The 15,556-nt window shown below is 57.7% G+C and overlaps 5 protein-coding genes across 5 annotated transcripts; 4 read left to right on the top strand and 1 right to left on the bottom strand.

Annotated features, from left to right (window-relative positions):
• Positions 1–9: 9 nt before the first annotated feature.
• Positions 10–3,109, top strand: DCS_00381 (serine/threonine protein kinase; the record flags this gene model as incomplete). Its single annotated transcript, XM_040797720.1, has 2 exons — positions 10–921; positions 959–3,109. 2 exons carry the CDS (start codon positions 10–12, stop codon positions 3,107–3,109), a joined length of 3,063 nt encoding a protein of 1,020 aa, XP_040658603.1.
• Positions 3,110–7,263: 4,154 nt separating this feature from the next.
• On the top strand, positions 7,264–8,754 carry DCS_00380 (acyl-CoA desaturase; the record flags this gene model as incomplete). The annotated part of the gene is made up of 2 exons (XM_040797719.1): positions 7,264–7,555; positions 7,616–8,754. 2 exons carry the CDS (start codon positions 7,264–7,266, stop codon positions 8,752–8,754), a joined length of 1,431 nt encoding a protein of 476 aa, XP_040658602.1.
• Positions 8,755–9,587: 833 nt separating this feature from the next.
• Positions 9,588–10,956, bottom strand: DCS_00379 (putative nuclear pore protein; the record flags this gene model as incomplete). Its single annotated transcript, XM_040797718.1, has 2 exons — positions 9,588–10,643; positions 10,729–10,956. 2 exons carry the CDS (start codon positions 10,954–10,956, stop codon positions 9,588–9,590), a joined length of 1,284 nt encoding a protein of 427 aa, XP_040658601.1.
• Positions 10,957–12,308: 1,352 nt separating this feature from the next.
• DCS_00378 (uncharacterized protein) lies at positions 12,309–13,400 on the top strand (the record flags this gene model as incomplete). Its single annotated transcript, XM_040797717.1, has 1 exon — positions 12,309–13,400. One exon carries the CDS (start codon positions 12,309–12,311, stop codon positions 13,398–13,400), a length of 1,092 nt encoding a protein of 363 aa, XP_040658600.1.
• A 475-nt stretch (positions 13,401–13,875) lies between these two features.
• On the top strand, positions 13,876–15,086 carry DCS_00377 (uncharacterized protein; the record flags this gene model as incomplete). The annotated part of the gene is made up of 2 exons (XM_040797716.1): positions 13,876–14,277; positions 14,379–15,086. The coding sequence occupies 2 exons, from the start codon at positions 13,876–13,878 to the stop codon at positions 15,084–15,086; spliced, it is 1,110 nt and encodes a 369-aa protein (XP_040658599.1).
• Between the last annotated feature and the right edge of the window lie 470 nt (positions 15,087–15,556).

Here is a 15,556-nt window from a genome sequence, read left to right as displayed (position 1 = left end):
CCGTCCAGCATGGCTCCATCGGACGGCTCCGATTCCGAGCCTCCTCCTCCTCCTCCTCCTCCACCACCACCACCACCCGGGAGGCCTGCTTTTTGGCGTAAGCTTCTCAGGAAGCAAAGCCCTGCCATTCCTGCGACCGCCACGAAGCTGGATTCGCAGCACGCCTTGGAATGCCAGGAGCAGTCACGGCCAACAGCAGCACCGCCCGGGCGAAAGGTCGTCACCGGTCTCCCCCGTTCGCAGACTTTCCGGAGACAGGTGTCCGAACAGCGGGCCCATCTGTGTCCCACAAAGCCTTCGGCGGATGAACGACGAGCAGCCTCGGTCGACAGGCGTTCTCAGAGTCGACACAAGCGAGCCTCCAACCTAGACCCGCGTGCCAGCGCGCCAGGTCTACTCGCCGCCTCGCAAAACGGCCGCTTCCCAGCCGAGCCGTCGTCTCTCGCGGCCGAAACGTTCGGCAATGTGCCGATTGTGCGGGCGGAAGACGCCGGAACTGCTGCCGAAGGCTACCAGGATTTCGGGAACCCGCTACCTGACGTCGACGCGGCGCTTGATTCGCAATCCGTATCCGCTTCGCAGCTTGAAGCCATCATCAATGACGAGCTGGAGAATAAATGGATTCTCAATCTCAGCATGCACTTTCGAGACCGCTCAAAAAGGGAAAAGTTCTTCGTCACGTATCGTGAGAAGGAACATGTCTGGCGCCGAGTCACCATTTCGCTCGACTACCGTGATGCCCCGCCCAACTCGCTCGAGAGGGACCTCGCCCACACTCGATACCAGAGAGAGAAGAGTGCCAAGATCTACGAAGCGATCCGCGAAAGCCTTCCTGACATTAAATTCTACGATACTGCGACGAACCTGAAACTGGAGACGACGGATGGACGACTTCACGTGCACGTTGTTGAGGATGGCAACGTAAGTTTGCCCTTTTTCCCGTTGATGCATGTTCCAGCACACCTTGTCCGCACCACCTTGGCCGTTGACCACTCTTCGCGCCATTTCCTCTCTCCGCCAGGAGGACTGGGAGCCTTGGTGCCCTGCTGACCCTCGTCAGGAAATCATCGCGTATCCGCACGTGAGCGAGGTGCGACATTTGGGTTGCAGGCGGATTCGAGAACGAGACATCGTCTTTGACTCGCACATGTCTGGCTTCGTGTACAAGGTCAAGGTGCGGGGCGACATGCTCATCAAGAAAGAGATTCCCAGCCACGACACGATTGGAGAGTTCCTTTACGAGGTGAACGCCCTCAACAGCTTGCGTTATTCTCGCCACGTTGTCCGATTCCGCGGCGTCGTCGTCGACGACGACGACAAGGTGGTCAAGGGTCTCCTCATAGACTACGCCTCGCAAGGCGCCCTCATCGACGTCATTTACGAACGCTGCAAGGAACGGGGCGTCGGACTCTCTTGGGCCACCAAGGAACGGTGGGCTCGCCAAATCGTTCAAGGGCTGGCAGACATACACGAATCCGGCTTCGTCCAAGGCGATTTTACACTGTCCAACATCGTCATCGACGACGCCGACGACGCCAAGATTATAGACATCAACAGACGGGGTTGTCCCGTTGGCTGGGAACCCCCCGAAGCGACGCCGCTGGTCGACGCCGGCCACGGCATCACCATGTACATCGGCGTCAAGTCGGACCTGTACCAGCTAGGCATGGTCCTGTGGAGCGTTGCCATGGAAGACGACGAGCCCGAAGCCCTCGGAAGGCCGTTGATTATGGGACCCGAAACCAAGATTCCTGACTGGTACCGGCACATGACGCGAATATGCCTTAGTTCCGATCCTAGAGAGCGCATGCAGGCGACGGCCCTGATGCAGATGTTCCCACCGGAGGTGGTCAACGAGGGAGGAACCGGCGCTCAAGGGCACGCAGTTTTGGTCGACGATGGACATTCGACGACCGAATATCTCGTCGATGGCGGCCGTGCCGATGAGCGGCCCTTTGTCGACACGGTCGAGACGCAAGCCGACTTTGCTTACACGGGCCGACCGTTTGTGGAATCCGGTTTCGTGCCGTACGAGCAGTACTACCCGCTCCGTGGACGCTCTCCGCCGAGCCCCCTCCCCAGCGATTACGATGTATGCGAGTCGTCACGAGACCCCTTTGGCGGCACGTCATGGGCTGCAAACAGGAGCGTCAGACCGTCGTACACGGACGTCGGGGCGGACGAGACGATGGCTGGCGAGGTGCCACCACACGAGTACGAGGAAACGGCGCCGAATCCGACGGCAGCCGGCAGGACCCTTGGGGTTGTCCAGGACGACCGATTGTCGGAACGCATGACTGCCGATGATGCAGGCGCTCTGGACCGGGTCGAAGGACCGACGAATCGCGACGCAGCAGTTCCAGACGATGCGGATCCGCGAGCACAGCCCGCTGCCGTGCCACAGGATCGTGGTTTCACCGAGCTCGACGTGACACCAGCCCCGAACCATGCCAGCGAACAAAGCGTCATGGGGAGGACGCTGCTTGGCATTCCACAAGCCGGTCCAGCGGCCGACGCGCCACGGCCTGCCTTTGATGCAGCAACGGAGCCGAGGTCAACTCGATTGGTCAACGGTGACAAAATTGAACAGGTCGAATCGTCGACGATGTTCGATGTCGACAAGACCACCGAAACGCTCACATCGGCCATCGTCCGCCGACTGGCAGGGCCGCCGTCGAATGATGCAGTTGGCAAAGACGGCGAACATGGGAAAGATTCTCCGACAGCGCTTGAGCATGCGGCCATGCAGATTTCGGCGAAGCCAGCACTCGTGTCGGCCATGGACACGGGCAAGGGAAACGGGCCGGCCGAGTCGGCATTCCGGACCGACCGTGCTGAGAGCACCTTGACGAACGGGAACCACGGTCCAAGTGCGGTTCTCACACACTTCGCCGAGCCCCCACGGGTAGAATGCTTACGGAAGTCGAAGGAGGCAAGCTGTCTGCGGCAGAGCACGCTTCCCGTCTCACTGACAGGAATTGGCGCCGCGCACATGGGCATCGACGAGGAGATGATACGAGAGCAGAGCATCAGTGACGACGACTTCATGACGACGACGGCACCAATGATGGTTTCGGCAGTACTGATAACGACGGATTCAAAAACATGAGCATGCTCTTTGTTGTTGTTTTATCTTTGCCTGTGATTGATTTCATGGCGACGGTTTGCTCGCTTCAAGATTGATGTACTACGTACTTGTAAGGGTAGCGTGCAAGCAAATGATACAACCATTGTTCCGCTCGTGGGCAGCGTGGATACGACGTTTTGAGTTCATGAACCCGTTTTGGAAGCATTGGAATAACCCTTGAGAGAGATTTTGACGGGAATAATGGAAATGATGCGAGTACATGCATGCTGAAAACAACGTCATCCACACCTGCAGGTTATTGTGTTTGTGCGTTTGTGCGTGTGTGTTATTATCCTCTGCACCGGTGGTCGGCATCCGAGGTACAGTGTGGGAGCCGAGAGGCAGCGTCTTGCTACCAAAGCCTCAGGCTTCGACAAGCGGCGACGAATTCCAACTGGGAAATTACTTATTTTGGGTGCTTGTTGCAGAATGATTCGCATATCATGCACGCTGTCCTCTGTACGTACAGGATGACACGAGTACTTGTACGAAGCACACCTATTACCTGTACTTGCAGTGCAGTACAGCACGCTGGTACTGAAGCACTATTGGCACAAGTATACGAAGTAAGTACTTGCACATTCACAAATCGTGGCGGATTGACGGATATTTGCCGGGAAAAATCATCCCGGGTTCTAGAAACCCGGAAGAAGGTTCGGGTCGGCAAGCGGGAGGCGTGGCGGGGATTGGTTGCCAGACGATACACGTGATCTCGGCATCAGTTCAAAGCATGATTGGCCGAGCACATTCATGTTTGTAGGTGTAATTAAGTAAGCCCAGCACAAGTACTCCGTACAGTCCTAAGTACTCCGTACTCCGCACTGTACTCGCGGTTTCTGTTGGGGAGTGAGCAACCACAAGTACTTACCTGTAAGACAACAGGCAGCAGACAACGAGCATGTGACTTATCTTGTACGACCTTGGACAGCTGTCAGCAAGGATACTCATGGACCATGATACATTCATACTCGTGAATTGGGGAGGCGGCTATTGAATCGTTGCAGAAGGAAAGGGGTTTTTTTTTTGGCCACACTGCTGCGATTCAACATAGCAAGCTTGATTCGTTTTCAACTGTACTTGTACTTGGACGAGTAACGGCGGTACATGCACACTTGCTTGAAGTGCTGTAAGTATTATACTGCCAAATGCTTCGGCGTGCAGCAAGTACCTATGTATCAGCATCCATGTACGGAGTACTCCGTAATACTCCATACTTGCTTGCAAGCAAGTACCTACAAGTACTCAACTATATGCTTGTAAGGGTGCATCTACAAGCAAGTACGGAGTAAGCCGTACTTGCATTCGCCCACAACGTATAAAGTACGACCAAGCAAGTATAAGTACTTGAGTACGGAGCACCTACCTAGTAGAGTGATTACAGTGCATTGCCTACTCCGTACTTACCGTATGAATGGATTGTGAATGACACGGTGGCAGGGACATGCAACCGGTGACCATCGCATCATACGAACCGGCGTCCGATGACGAGCCCGGTTTCGCGTCACGAAAACGACTCGGACGCAAATGTTGAATTTCCCAACAGTCGGCACCTTCACGAGTACTATCAACGTGAGCAGTTGCTGGGCATTTGTGTGTGTTGGGCCATGGGTGACGTGACTGACGGACGAATGACAACGACGAGCGGTGTGACTGGCGGATGACAACAGCCGAGGCTTGATGTGACGTAGGTGCACTAATATAGTCTACACCTACGGAGTATACAGTAAGTACCGTACTTAAGTAGATGGATGGCAAGTGGGTTGGTGACGACGTTCCAGCTCCTGGGATGATGTATCAGTACTCACCATCGCCTACAGCACGTACGGAGCACATGCGTACCGTATACGTACACTTGAGTACATGTAGGTGGGCATGCACTACGGAGTACTAAAGGAGGTATTACTATACTTGCATGTACATGTAGATGTACAAGTAGTCCGTCCAATTCACTCTCCTCATTCTGTGTATACCTAGTACTTAGCTGCACCTACCTACGACAGGTACTTGTAAGTGAAAATGCAGTCTTCATGATCCCTACTTGTACGTGAGGACATGTACAGCGCAACGGAGAGCGTGTGCCATACTAGTAGCAGGGTGGGGGCCGAGCCCTGGTCGCTTTTCATTCTCGATCTGAAGAGTCACTCCGGGAAGCAGAAAGCTCAATGAATTCCTGCCTGTTGCTGCGGTTTCGACTGTGCTGCTAGATGGCTTGTGACATGACAAGACGGCTCACCCACATGCGGTCTAGTACCTACATGTACATGTACTTGCCTGCTTGCCTGGTGGCGCAGATACGAGCAATACTCAATACTACTCCGTTCTCCGTACTTTGATTGAATATTGCTGTCAAAGTACCTACAGTACACCTACAGTACAAGTACTATTACGGAGTACAGTACGGAGTACTTACTTACTTACAACTACTCCGTACCTACGGAGTACTAGGTACGTATTGACACCTACATGTGCAGCACAGTAAGGAATTACAGTCTTGCTGCTCTGTCAAGCACGGAGGTGGAAGGTGCAATATTAGTAAGTAGGTGCACGGAGTACATGTACCTACATGTAAGTACAAGCACCTGTACTGTACTTGCGTCAACAGCAGGGCTCTGGTGCCTCGTCTGGCATGCACTACGGAGTCTTACTTGCACAGTACTGTGGACACTAGCATCTTCACCAAATCGCAGGCACACAAACACATTGACCCCATGCTCTTTGCCTGTCGACAAAGTAAGTACGTGCTCAAGAGCAGTAGTATAGTGTTGCTCGTTGCGGAACATTTTCTTCTACAAATAGTTCCCCGGTACTCCGTACGCTCACTTGTAAGTACCAAGTACCTGGATGGCGTCCCGCGAAATGGCACCTTAGCTCGTGTGCCAATCGCCACCCGCTCCTTGGCTCGGCAGGTACGTACTGTTGGCCGTCGCACTAGTACCCGAACAAGGAGGGGCTGCCGGCGCGGCTCTGCCAAATCCAGCAGGCCAAAAAAGTTGTTGGGGAAGAATTAGGTTGGGTCGGAAGAAATTGGACCACTCAGACGCCGGCAATTGCTGAATCGCCGCCAGCACGACGGAGTGCGACTCGCTTCATCCCAAACCCGTTCCGAGTACACGTACATGTACATGTGTGCCGTGATGGAAGAGTTCCGTCGAGAGAGCATCAAGCAAACTGGGAATTCTTCTTCGTGATGCCCAATCGATGTGCGGGGCCCGGAAGGAGGGAGAGAGGCATGTTGAACGAGAGCCAGGCACAATGGAGCGCACGAGCGAGGTAGTCTGAGCAGCAAGTACACACTTGAATTAGCATGGTACAGTAGACGTTCAATGCGCAAAGTCAGGGGATTCAACAATCCCTCTCCCCCCCCCCCCCCCTCTCCTCCCATCAACAAGCGCATGATGCCACCAGACTCCGAGTTTTCCGCTCGACCTGACCTGAGGATCAGGAGACTCGAGAAAAAAAACGGCTGAGGAAGAAACAAATGGATGGGCAGGGAAAATGCTTTCGAGCGGCTTGCACCGGGTGGCGGCGCTGTGCTGTCTCTCTCGATCAGTCTGTTATAGGTACCTACAGTATTAATTACTCCATGAACGGAGTACGCAGCACCAAACTGTAAGTACTTACTGCCTTGCTACATGTACAAGTACTCGCCAGTAGTAATTGATAGACGTGGTACATGTACAAAAAGTCCAACGTTCAACTCAAAGCTTTGGGCCCGCCTCCGTCCGCCCCAACACACAGGCATTCCCCATCCCTACTACGGACGAGTACTTCACATGTACCTCGTTTCGCATACTTGCTACTACCAATGCACTAATACTTACTTACTATTACTGCGAGCAAACTGCTGCTGCTACTTCAACCTTCCTTTCCTTGCCTACTAATTCATCCTTCACCATCCTTTCACCTCCTCCCTCCTCTCCATCCTCCCTCCTCTCCCTCCTCCTCCTCTCCCTCGCATGCCCGTTCTTCCTCAATCGTCCTTTATCCTCGAATTAACCTCCTGTTCACCGCCCTCTCCTCAACGTTAATCGTCTTGGTGCTGCTAGTCGGACCTGTAGCACCTTGGCCGGCACGAGTCCACGTCGTTCCAAGGCAGCATCGAAGTCTCTAGCCACTCTTCCCTCCTCTCGCTCGCCATGTCAGAACCTTCGTCTGCGGCCGCCAAGGCCCAGGCAGAGGCCTTCCCGGACGGGACGACGGAGTACAAGCCTCTCCGGAAGGCCAATTACGCCCTCGACAAAGTTCACATCTCCGACACGCCCATGACCTTGTCGAACTGGCACAAGCACGTCGACTGGCTGAACACGACCTTTATCATCTTCATCCCCATGATTGGCTTCATCTCCGCCTACTGGATCCCTCTTCAGTTCTACACGGCCATCTTCTCCGTCATCTATTACTTCAACACCGGTCTCGGCATCACCGCCGGTACGTAGCGGCGGCCCGGCCGACTCGGTCGATTCGATGCTCAACGCTGACCCTTCTCAGGCTACCATCGCCTCTGGGCTCACACGTCGTACAAGGCCACGACGCCCCTCAAGATCTACCTCGCCGCCGTCGGCGCCGGCGCCGTCGAGGGCTCCATCCGCTGGTGGTCCAAGGAGCACCGCGCCCACCACCGTTACACCGACACGGTCAAGGATCCCTACTCGGTCCGCAAGGGACTCCTCTACTCGCACATCGGCTGGATGGTCTTCAAGCAGAACCCCAAGCGCAAGGGCCGCACCGACATCACGGACCTCAACGAGGACCCCATCGTCGTCTGGCAGCACCGCAACTACCTCAAGTCGGTCATCTCCATGGCCCTCGTCTTCCCCACGCTCGTCTGCGGTCTCGGCTGGGGCGACTGGCTCGGCGGCTTCATCTACGGCGGCATCCTGCGCATCTGCTTCGTCCAGCAGGCCACGTTCTGCGTCAACTCGCTCGCCCACTGGCTCGGCGACCAGCCCTTTGACGACCGCAACTCGCCCCGCGACCACGTCATCACGGCCCTCGTCACCCTCGGCGAGGGCTACCACAACTTCCACCACGAGTTCCCTTCGGACTTCCGAAACGCCATTGAGTGGTGGCAGTACGACCCGACCAAGTGGATGATCTGCCTCTGGAAGTACACGGGCTTGGCCTATGACCTCAAGCAGTTCCGTGCCAACGAGATCGAGAAGGGCCGCGTCCAGCAGATGCAGAAGAAGCTCGACCAGAAGCGCTCCACGCTCGACTGGGGAACCCCTCTCGAGCAGCTTCCCGTCATCAGCTGGGACGACTTCGTCGACGACGCCAAGAACAAGGGCAAGGCCCTCATCGCCATCGCCGGTGTCATCCACGACGTGGGCGACTTCATCAAGGACCACCCCGGCGGCAAGGCCCTCATCACGTCGGCCATCGGCAAGGACGCCACGGCCATCTTCAACGGCGGCGTCTACAACCACTCCAACGCCGCCCACAACCTGCTCTCGACGATGCGCGTCGGCGTCCTCCGAGGCGGCTGCGAGGTGGAGATTTGGAAGCGCGCCCAGTTCGAGAACAAGGACGTCACCTACACCAACGACTCGTCCGGCCAGCGCATCGTCCGCGCCGGCGCCCAGGTCACCAAGCTCGTCCAGCCTGGTGCGAGCGCCGATGCGGCGTAGGGGGTCGATCTCCGACCCTCGCGTGCATTCGAGCACAGCACCTTGAGAGGGTCACGGGGGAAGGCGGATGGCTGGTCGTCCCGTCACGACGTGAGGGGGGGTGAGTGCGGCCCGTGCCGCCGTCACCTATCAACCCACCTCCCCGCTTTCCGCCGCCCTTGACCCCTCTGCGCGCCTCGACCAGACGTCGTGGCCGCTCGTGCGTGTGGCAACCCTACGGCCCCATGCGCAACCCCCCCCCCCCCCCCTAAAATAAAAAATCGTCATGACTGGCGTTGGCTTGGAGTTTGCTTGCTACTTGCTACTTGATTGTTGAATTGGAGCGTCGGGTTTTATGGAGGAAACATTATGACAAGGAAGAATGGGACTATCAGTGGGCAAAACACTTGCCGTGGTTTGATTAGAAATCCCCCCGTATGAAATACATTATTAGTACAGACCGATGCATCACGCACACGTCGTCGCTGCGCGTCATATGTGATGCCGGCGTCTCCTGGTGAAGGCATGGACAGAAACTATGGGTTCATGCTCCTTCGCGCAGTTATCCTTTTGCTTGATGTGGTTCGGCGGCTCCAGTGACGAATCGTGTGGCATTGCCCATGATGGGGTGGCCGATTCGACGATGACCTTTTCGACGATGACCTTGTCTGTCCGCTTGCAAGCCTACGTCGACATCAGGTCAAGTCATCCTTCACACGCCCGATATGCCGCGAGGCAACGTACCAGCCATCAAAGGGCGGCGCATCCATGCCACGCATCAACACGACGCATCACGCACGCGGGGTATCGTCAGGAGCCGCAAAGTCGGCCCCCCATCCGCTCCCCCTCTCCGCTCAAGGGGCCGCCATTCGAGCCTTCATCATGACCAGCTCGGAGCTCTTGGCCCAGGCACCATCGGGCGTCTGGCGATAGCAGAGCAGGCGGCCGTCATCGCCGGTGCTGCCTAGGATCTGGCCGTCATCGTCGAAGCCCACGCGCCAGACGGGCGTACGGTGGCTGTCGAGGCGCGAGATCTCCCGGAAGACGTGCTCGACCTGTCCCGGCTGGCCGGTCCACTGGCGTTCGGTCTGGGCGCCCGACTTGGCGAGACTGGCGCTCAGGGTCGAGGGGTGCTGGTGCTGGTGCTGCTTCTCGTCGTCGTCCTGGCCGACCAAGCCGTCCTTGGCGGGCGGGACGACGGCGGGCTTGAGGAGGTCGGCGGCCGACCAGGACTTGCCGTCGGCGTCCGAGTACGGGGTGTCGAGGCGGAAAACGCGGGCGTAGCCGTCCTGGCAGGCGGTGGCAACCATGTCGTAGCCCCTGATGTTCCCCGGCGCCCAGACGACGTCTCGGACGAGGCCGCGGTGGCCGGGAATCTCCACGGCGAGGTAAAATTCCTTCTGGGTGGAGGAGACGCCGTACGAGGTGGTGACGACGTCGCGCGACCTGTAGACCTTGACGACATCCATGGCGGCGACGACGAGGCCGAGGGCATCCGAGGTGACGCCCGCGCGCAGGGCGGCGTAGCACGGCTCCGGGTTCGGGTCGAAGCGGACCCGATAGGAGACCTCCTCGCCGCGGCTCGGCTTCGGGCCGACGGAGAACTCGTCGATGGACGTGTACTCGGACAGGTTCTCGGGCTGGTCATTCTCGTAGATGGTCAGGCGGCCGTCGGTGGCGAGCAGGGCGAGGTGCGTCTGCCTCGTCTCCTCGTTGTGCTTCATGGAAAAGGACCGGTACGGCGCCCGGCTCGAGCGGGTGTCGAAGGCAGGGCGACCGGTGACGGAGCGGCCGGAGCAGAAGCGGCGCCCCGGGGGGGCCGAGGGGTTCTCGGCCCAGAGCCTGAACCAACCTTCGATGCCGAGGGAGGCGACGAGGTTGGGGTATATGGTGGAAGGCAGCCATTGCAGCTGCGTGCGAGGTGGACGAGCATCACGGTCAGCCGAGGGGAGCAAGATCAGGTCGGGCGTGCTAGCGGGCGAGGGCGGCGCCAACCTCGAGAACTTCGCCACCGTGGGCGGTCCAAGTGTCGCACAGGCGCCAGACGCCGTCCTTGTGCCGGTTGAAGACGCGAATGCGGCCGTCGACGGAACCGGTTGCGCATCGGTCGCCGTAGGTGTTGAAGGCGACCGCTTGGACGAGGTCCCTGTGGCCGTGTTGAAGGTTGAGCTCGAAGGGGGATTTGTCGTCGATGGGCGGCGAGTGCGGCAGCGGGGCCGTCATGGTGCGAGTGACGGACGCAGGTCAAGCTGTCATCGAAGTGAGAACGGGTGCGGCGTGCTGCTCATTGCTGTCGATGACGGCGATGATTCATTCGCACGGCATGCGAGGTTGGGGGAGCTTCAAGCGGGGTGAGGTGTGGGTGATGTGGTGTGTGGTGGACCGTGGAAGTCCTGATTCAGTGCATGTACTCGGCAAAGTGCTGTAGGGTAGCCTGCAGGTGGCTAGGCTTACGCGTGGGTGTGCTGTAATCCGTACCTACTTAGCATTACTTTAAGGACAGTATGTACTGTAAGTACTAGGTACTAGGTACTGTAGTTGCAGTTGTAGGTGTACGGAGTACTTGCACTGTACTTTGAAATACTCCGTAGGTAGTATTACTCCTTACAGGACGAAGTATTACTCCGTACCTGAGTCGATATTGTAAGTAAGTACAATTACATGTAAGTACACCAATGGATGGCTGGTAATTGTTCTCATTCTTGTACTTGCTGTAGTTGTACACCTGTGGAGTTTCATTCAGTACATTCATAAGCGCCTGTCATGTACTCCGTACTTGCGAGAGTACTAGGCACTGTACGGAGTACTGTACTCCGTATTACATGTACAGGTACACATCCAAGTGCACCCTCAGTAATACAGTACATGTACTGTACCAAGTAAGTACTGTACACATCCAAGTGCACCTTCAGTAATACATGTATTACAAGCAAGAAATAATTGGCATCAGACTAGTACGTAAACGTACTAGAGTGTGCTGTATCATACCCGATCTTTACTCCGTAATTACTTAGTGTCGGCATTGCAGTTTATTCGCAGGCAATAAAGCATATTACAGCATTATTTACTTCCCGAACGGGTCGTCTTTTAACTGGTGCGACCGACTCCCGACCACAGCATCACTGCCATGCAAGACGCAGCGGAGTAGGTCAACCCGGGATATCCAACGTAGCCGGCCATCCTTGCGCACGGCTAACTTGGATCGGCAGCTTGATCAATTGATAAGAAGAGTGGTCGCCCGGAAAGGCGAATCATGCCACCATGCGAGCGTGCGGGGGAAGCTCAGGGTGCAGGGTCACCGCGCTGTGCGATGGCTGTCACCAATAGAATGAACGACAGACATCGGTGACGTCCTCTGGCCGAAGCTTCACCTTCCGCTTCTCTCCTCTCTCTTCCATCTCCTCCCCTTGCCGCCGGTTCTGCCGCCGCCGCCACCGCTACTCTGCCCATCACGTCGGCCAAGCACTGTCCCCATCACGGCAAGATCCCCATCACGGCAAATATTTTGCCGCAGAGCTCAGACGGCAGAGCGAGACAAAGTCAGGCGACCGTAGGCACACACCAGCTTTCATCCGATGCCGCTCGTCAACGGCACGGACCTCGGCAAGCCCAATACACTCTTGCCGTTGGCCTGTCATCTCTGCCTCGGGCAGAACGGGAACCTCCACCGCTGCTCGGCTTGCCGAACGGTCTACTACTGCGGGAAGGAATGTCAGGTCTCGGACCGAAGAGCGCACAAGAAGGCGTGCAAGTCGGTCCAGAGGGCACGCGCCTACCACGAGGACGAGGAGAAGAAGCTGCGGTGGATCCCCGGCGACTTCCCTTCGCCCGACAGAGTCTTCGACGCCCACGTCGGCCGCTTCTGGGCCATCACGGAGACGCGCCCCTACATGCGGGCCCGCTACCTTCTCGTCGACGTTCTGCTTCTGTGCTTCGGCCGCGTCGGCGGCAGCGTCCTCGTCGTCGAGGAGGCGCTCGCTCACCTGCTGGATCTCATGCGGCTCGCACGCAAGGACCAGATGCTCCTGCGCCAGCAGGTGCCCAGCCTGTACATCCGCCTCGGCAGGGACCAGGAGGCCTACGACTTCATGAAGTGGTTCGCCACGACGGTCGAGGACCCGGACTACGACTGGACCGACTTGGACCGACCGTTCCTCGACGTCGAAAACGCCGACGTGTTCGAGCCTCTCGAGATGCCGTGGACGAGGACGAGGGATCTGGACCTCGGCCAGGCTGTGGCCATGACGCTCATCAAGATGCGCCTGCTGCTCGACCTTGAGGCGCTGCAGAACGTTCGAGTCGCCCTGCGAGGCACGCTGCCGGCCGAAATCATCGAGATGATCCGCGACAACCTCGTCGGCCGCATTGTCGGCGCGAGGCCCGGCCTTCTCCTCGCCCCGCCCGAGGTGACGGTGGGCCTGGCTCGAACGATGAAGGGCCAGGTCAGGGAGCTGCACGCGGCCGTCCAGGCGAACAGCCCGCATCTGTGGAAGCTTCTGGCCGCCGATCCGGACTCTTGCAAGCTCGAGATGCCGAGGATGCTGCACATGTATCACAAGCACGGGTCCAGGGACGAGGCCATGACGACGTGCTGGTTCAGCTCGGCGGCATGGCACGAGACGCCGGGGGCCGTTGCCATGCTTCGTCGTCTAATTCAGGCCGGCTGACGACGATCGAGTGCACCGTCTTGGAGACCAACCAAAGGCCTGGCAGACTGGCTTGACGGGTTGGCGGCGGAGCGAGCGATTCTCAGTATGACGTTGCCCTTTCAGCACGAGCATTTCCTAATCACGAGAGGGAGTTGTCGGTCAGTTGGTATCGGTGTGCACTCATGGCGTTAAGCTTGTATTCCAGGAGTCATCACGAGAATGTACATGTACATGGATACATGAGCATAAATTATTCCTACGCAGAAAGCAGTTGTATTCGATACTTGTTGCCCGTAAGTATGCACAGCATCCTATTGTATGGTGATTTGTCGACGTAGCAAGTATACTGTACTTGTTGCATCGCTTGTGCACGAATCAAGGGCGATCGAGTGCTTGTAGTTGTACTTGCATGTACTTAAGTAAGTAAGTGATTACAACCAAGTAATTACAACACGGAGTACTCCGTACGAAGTACTCGCAAGTACTTAATTCCATGAACCCCGACCAACAGCAGCGGTGGATGTGCAACGTCGAAACGCCACGACGCCACGCCAACTTGGTATCCGCCAGCCACAGTTCTCAACTTCATGCCCGTCATCTTGACCTCTCACCTTTGGCTTCGCATCGGCAGAGAAACAGCACAGCACCTCTGCGTGCCGGCGCAAGCACCATGTCGCACCTCGCCAACCCGCTGGCGACAAGATCGCAGCTCTACCTCCGGTCCGAGCTCTCGCCGCTTCCGCAGGACGTGGAGGAGTCCGTCTTCATCGCGACCCAATGCCTCACGCAAGCAGCCGGCCAGCTGCTTCGCTACTCGCAGGCCGTGACGGCGCAAGCCAACGTCATCCTCGCGCGGTACTGGCTCGTCGCCTCGCCGATGGAGCACGAGTTCAGCGTGCGTCTCCCCGCCCTCCTGGCTCCGCAGTTCCGTGCCTGCCATGCGCTCTACCCTGCCTCCGAACCCCACGATGCCGTGGCCTTGGGCTTACGTGGCAGCAGGATCTCTCGGCCGCGGCCATCTATCTCATCGGAAAGTTGGGCCCGAAGCCGCGAGCGCCCCGCGATGTCGCCAACGTCTACGCCTACCTTCTCTCCGACGCGCCGGACTCGGCCCTGTTCCGGACGGACCAGTCGGCCAAGGCCGTCGACGCGGAATCCTGCTACTGCGCCGAGGCCGACTACTTTGACTTCTCCAAGAGGCTGATGGCGCTCGAGCACCGCATCTGCGTCGCCCTGTCCTTTGACACGCACGTCTCGCTGCCGCACCCCATCGCCATCACCTACCTCCAGACCTTCCACTTCTTCTCGAGACCAAAGTCGGAGGCGTCGCTGCGCACGATGCAGTACCTCAACACGGCCCTGCTCTCGCCCCAGATGCTGTACCTGACCCACCAGCCGCACGCGCTCGCCGTGGCGGCCATCTACAACGCCGCGCGCGATCTCGGCGCCAAGCTGCCCGAGTGCGCCTGGTGGGAGGTCTTCGACGTCGACCGGGAAGAATTGGGCTTCCTCGTCGTCGCCATGAGGAGCCTCGAGGGATTGCTGCGGAAACGCAAGGAAGAGTTTCCGGAATTCCGGCAACGCATGCTCACCCGCGACATGGTGGAGAAGAAACTCGAGCAGGACGGCCGGCCGCTGCCGAGGAAGGAGGGCGCCATGGCGGACGAGGAAGCTGCCATTATGAGACGGATGGATCAGCGGTAGGGGGTAACCCGTCTTCCTCGCTCGCACTCTCACCCATGCCAATGCCCGATGCGGCGCAGATGCAGTCGACGGGAATCGCCATCGGATGTCGAGATCGTCCTGGTCATGTCCAGTGGCACTGCGGCATGGCTGGCCGCCGAAGGGACGTCTTCGCACTGTACGCCTTCAAGTCTCTCGAACGCCTTTTGGAGTCTGGCGGACGAAAAAAAAACAGGCGGCGAGGGCGGGGGTCAAGGCTTGTTGTTGCCGTCGGAGGCGCGACGGAAAAAAAGAATATCCTCTTCACTCACCATGCGCCTTCGGCGGACCAGTAGTTCGAGGGCACTTGGGTGGGGGTGACGACCTGCAAGCGTTTTCATGGCTTGCTGGCCTGCTTGCTTTTTGCTTGCTTGGTTGCTCAGGTCCTCAACCGATTGATGCGATCCCAACTCAACCCCTAATCGGCCTCCGCTGAAAAGCCAATGTCTGGA

This window comes from Drechmeria coniospora, chromosome 01, assembly GCF_001625195.1.
Source record: "Drechmeria coniospora strain ARSEF 6962 chromosome 01, whole genome shotgun sequence".
Lineage (NCBI taxonomy): Eukaryota > Fungi > Ascomycota > Sordariomycetes > Hypocreales > Ophiocordycipitaceae > Drechmeria > Drechmeria coniospora.
The sequence above is the reverse complement of the archived record's forward strand: the minus strand, read 5'-3'. Positions and strand labels throughout refer to the sequence as shown.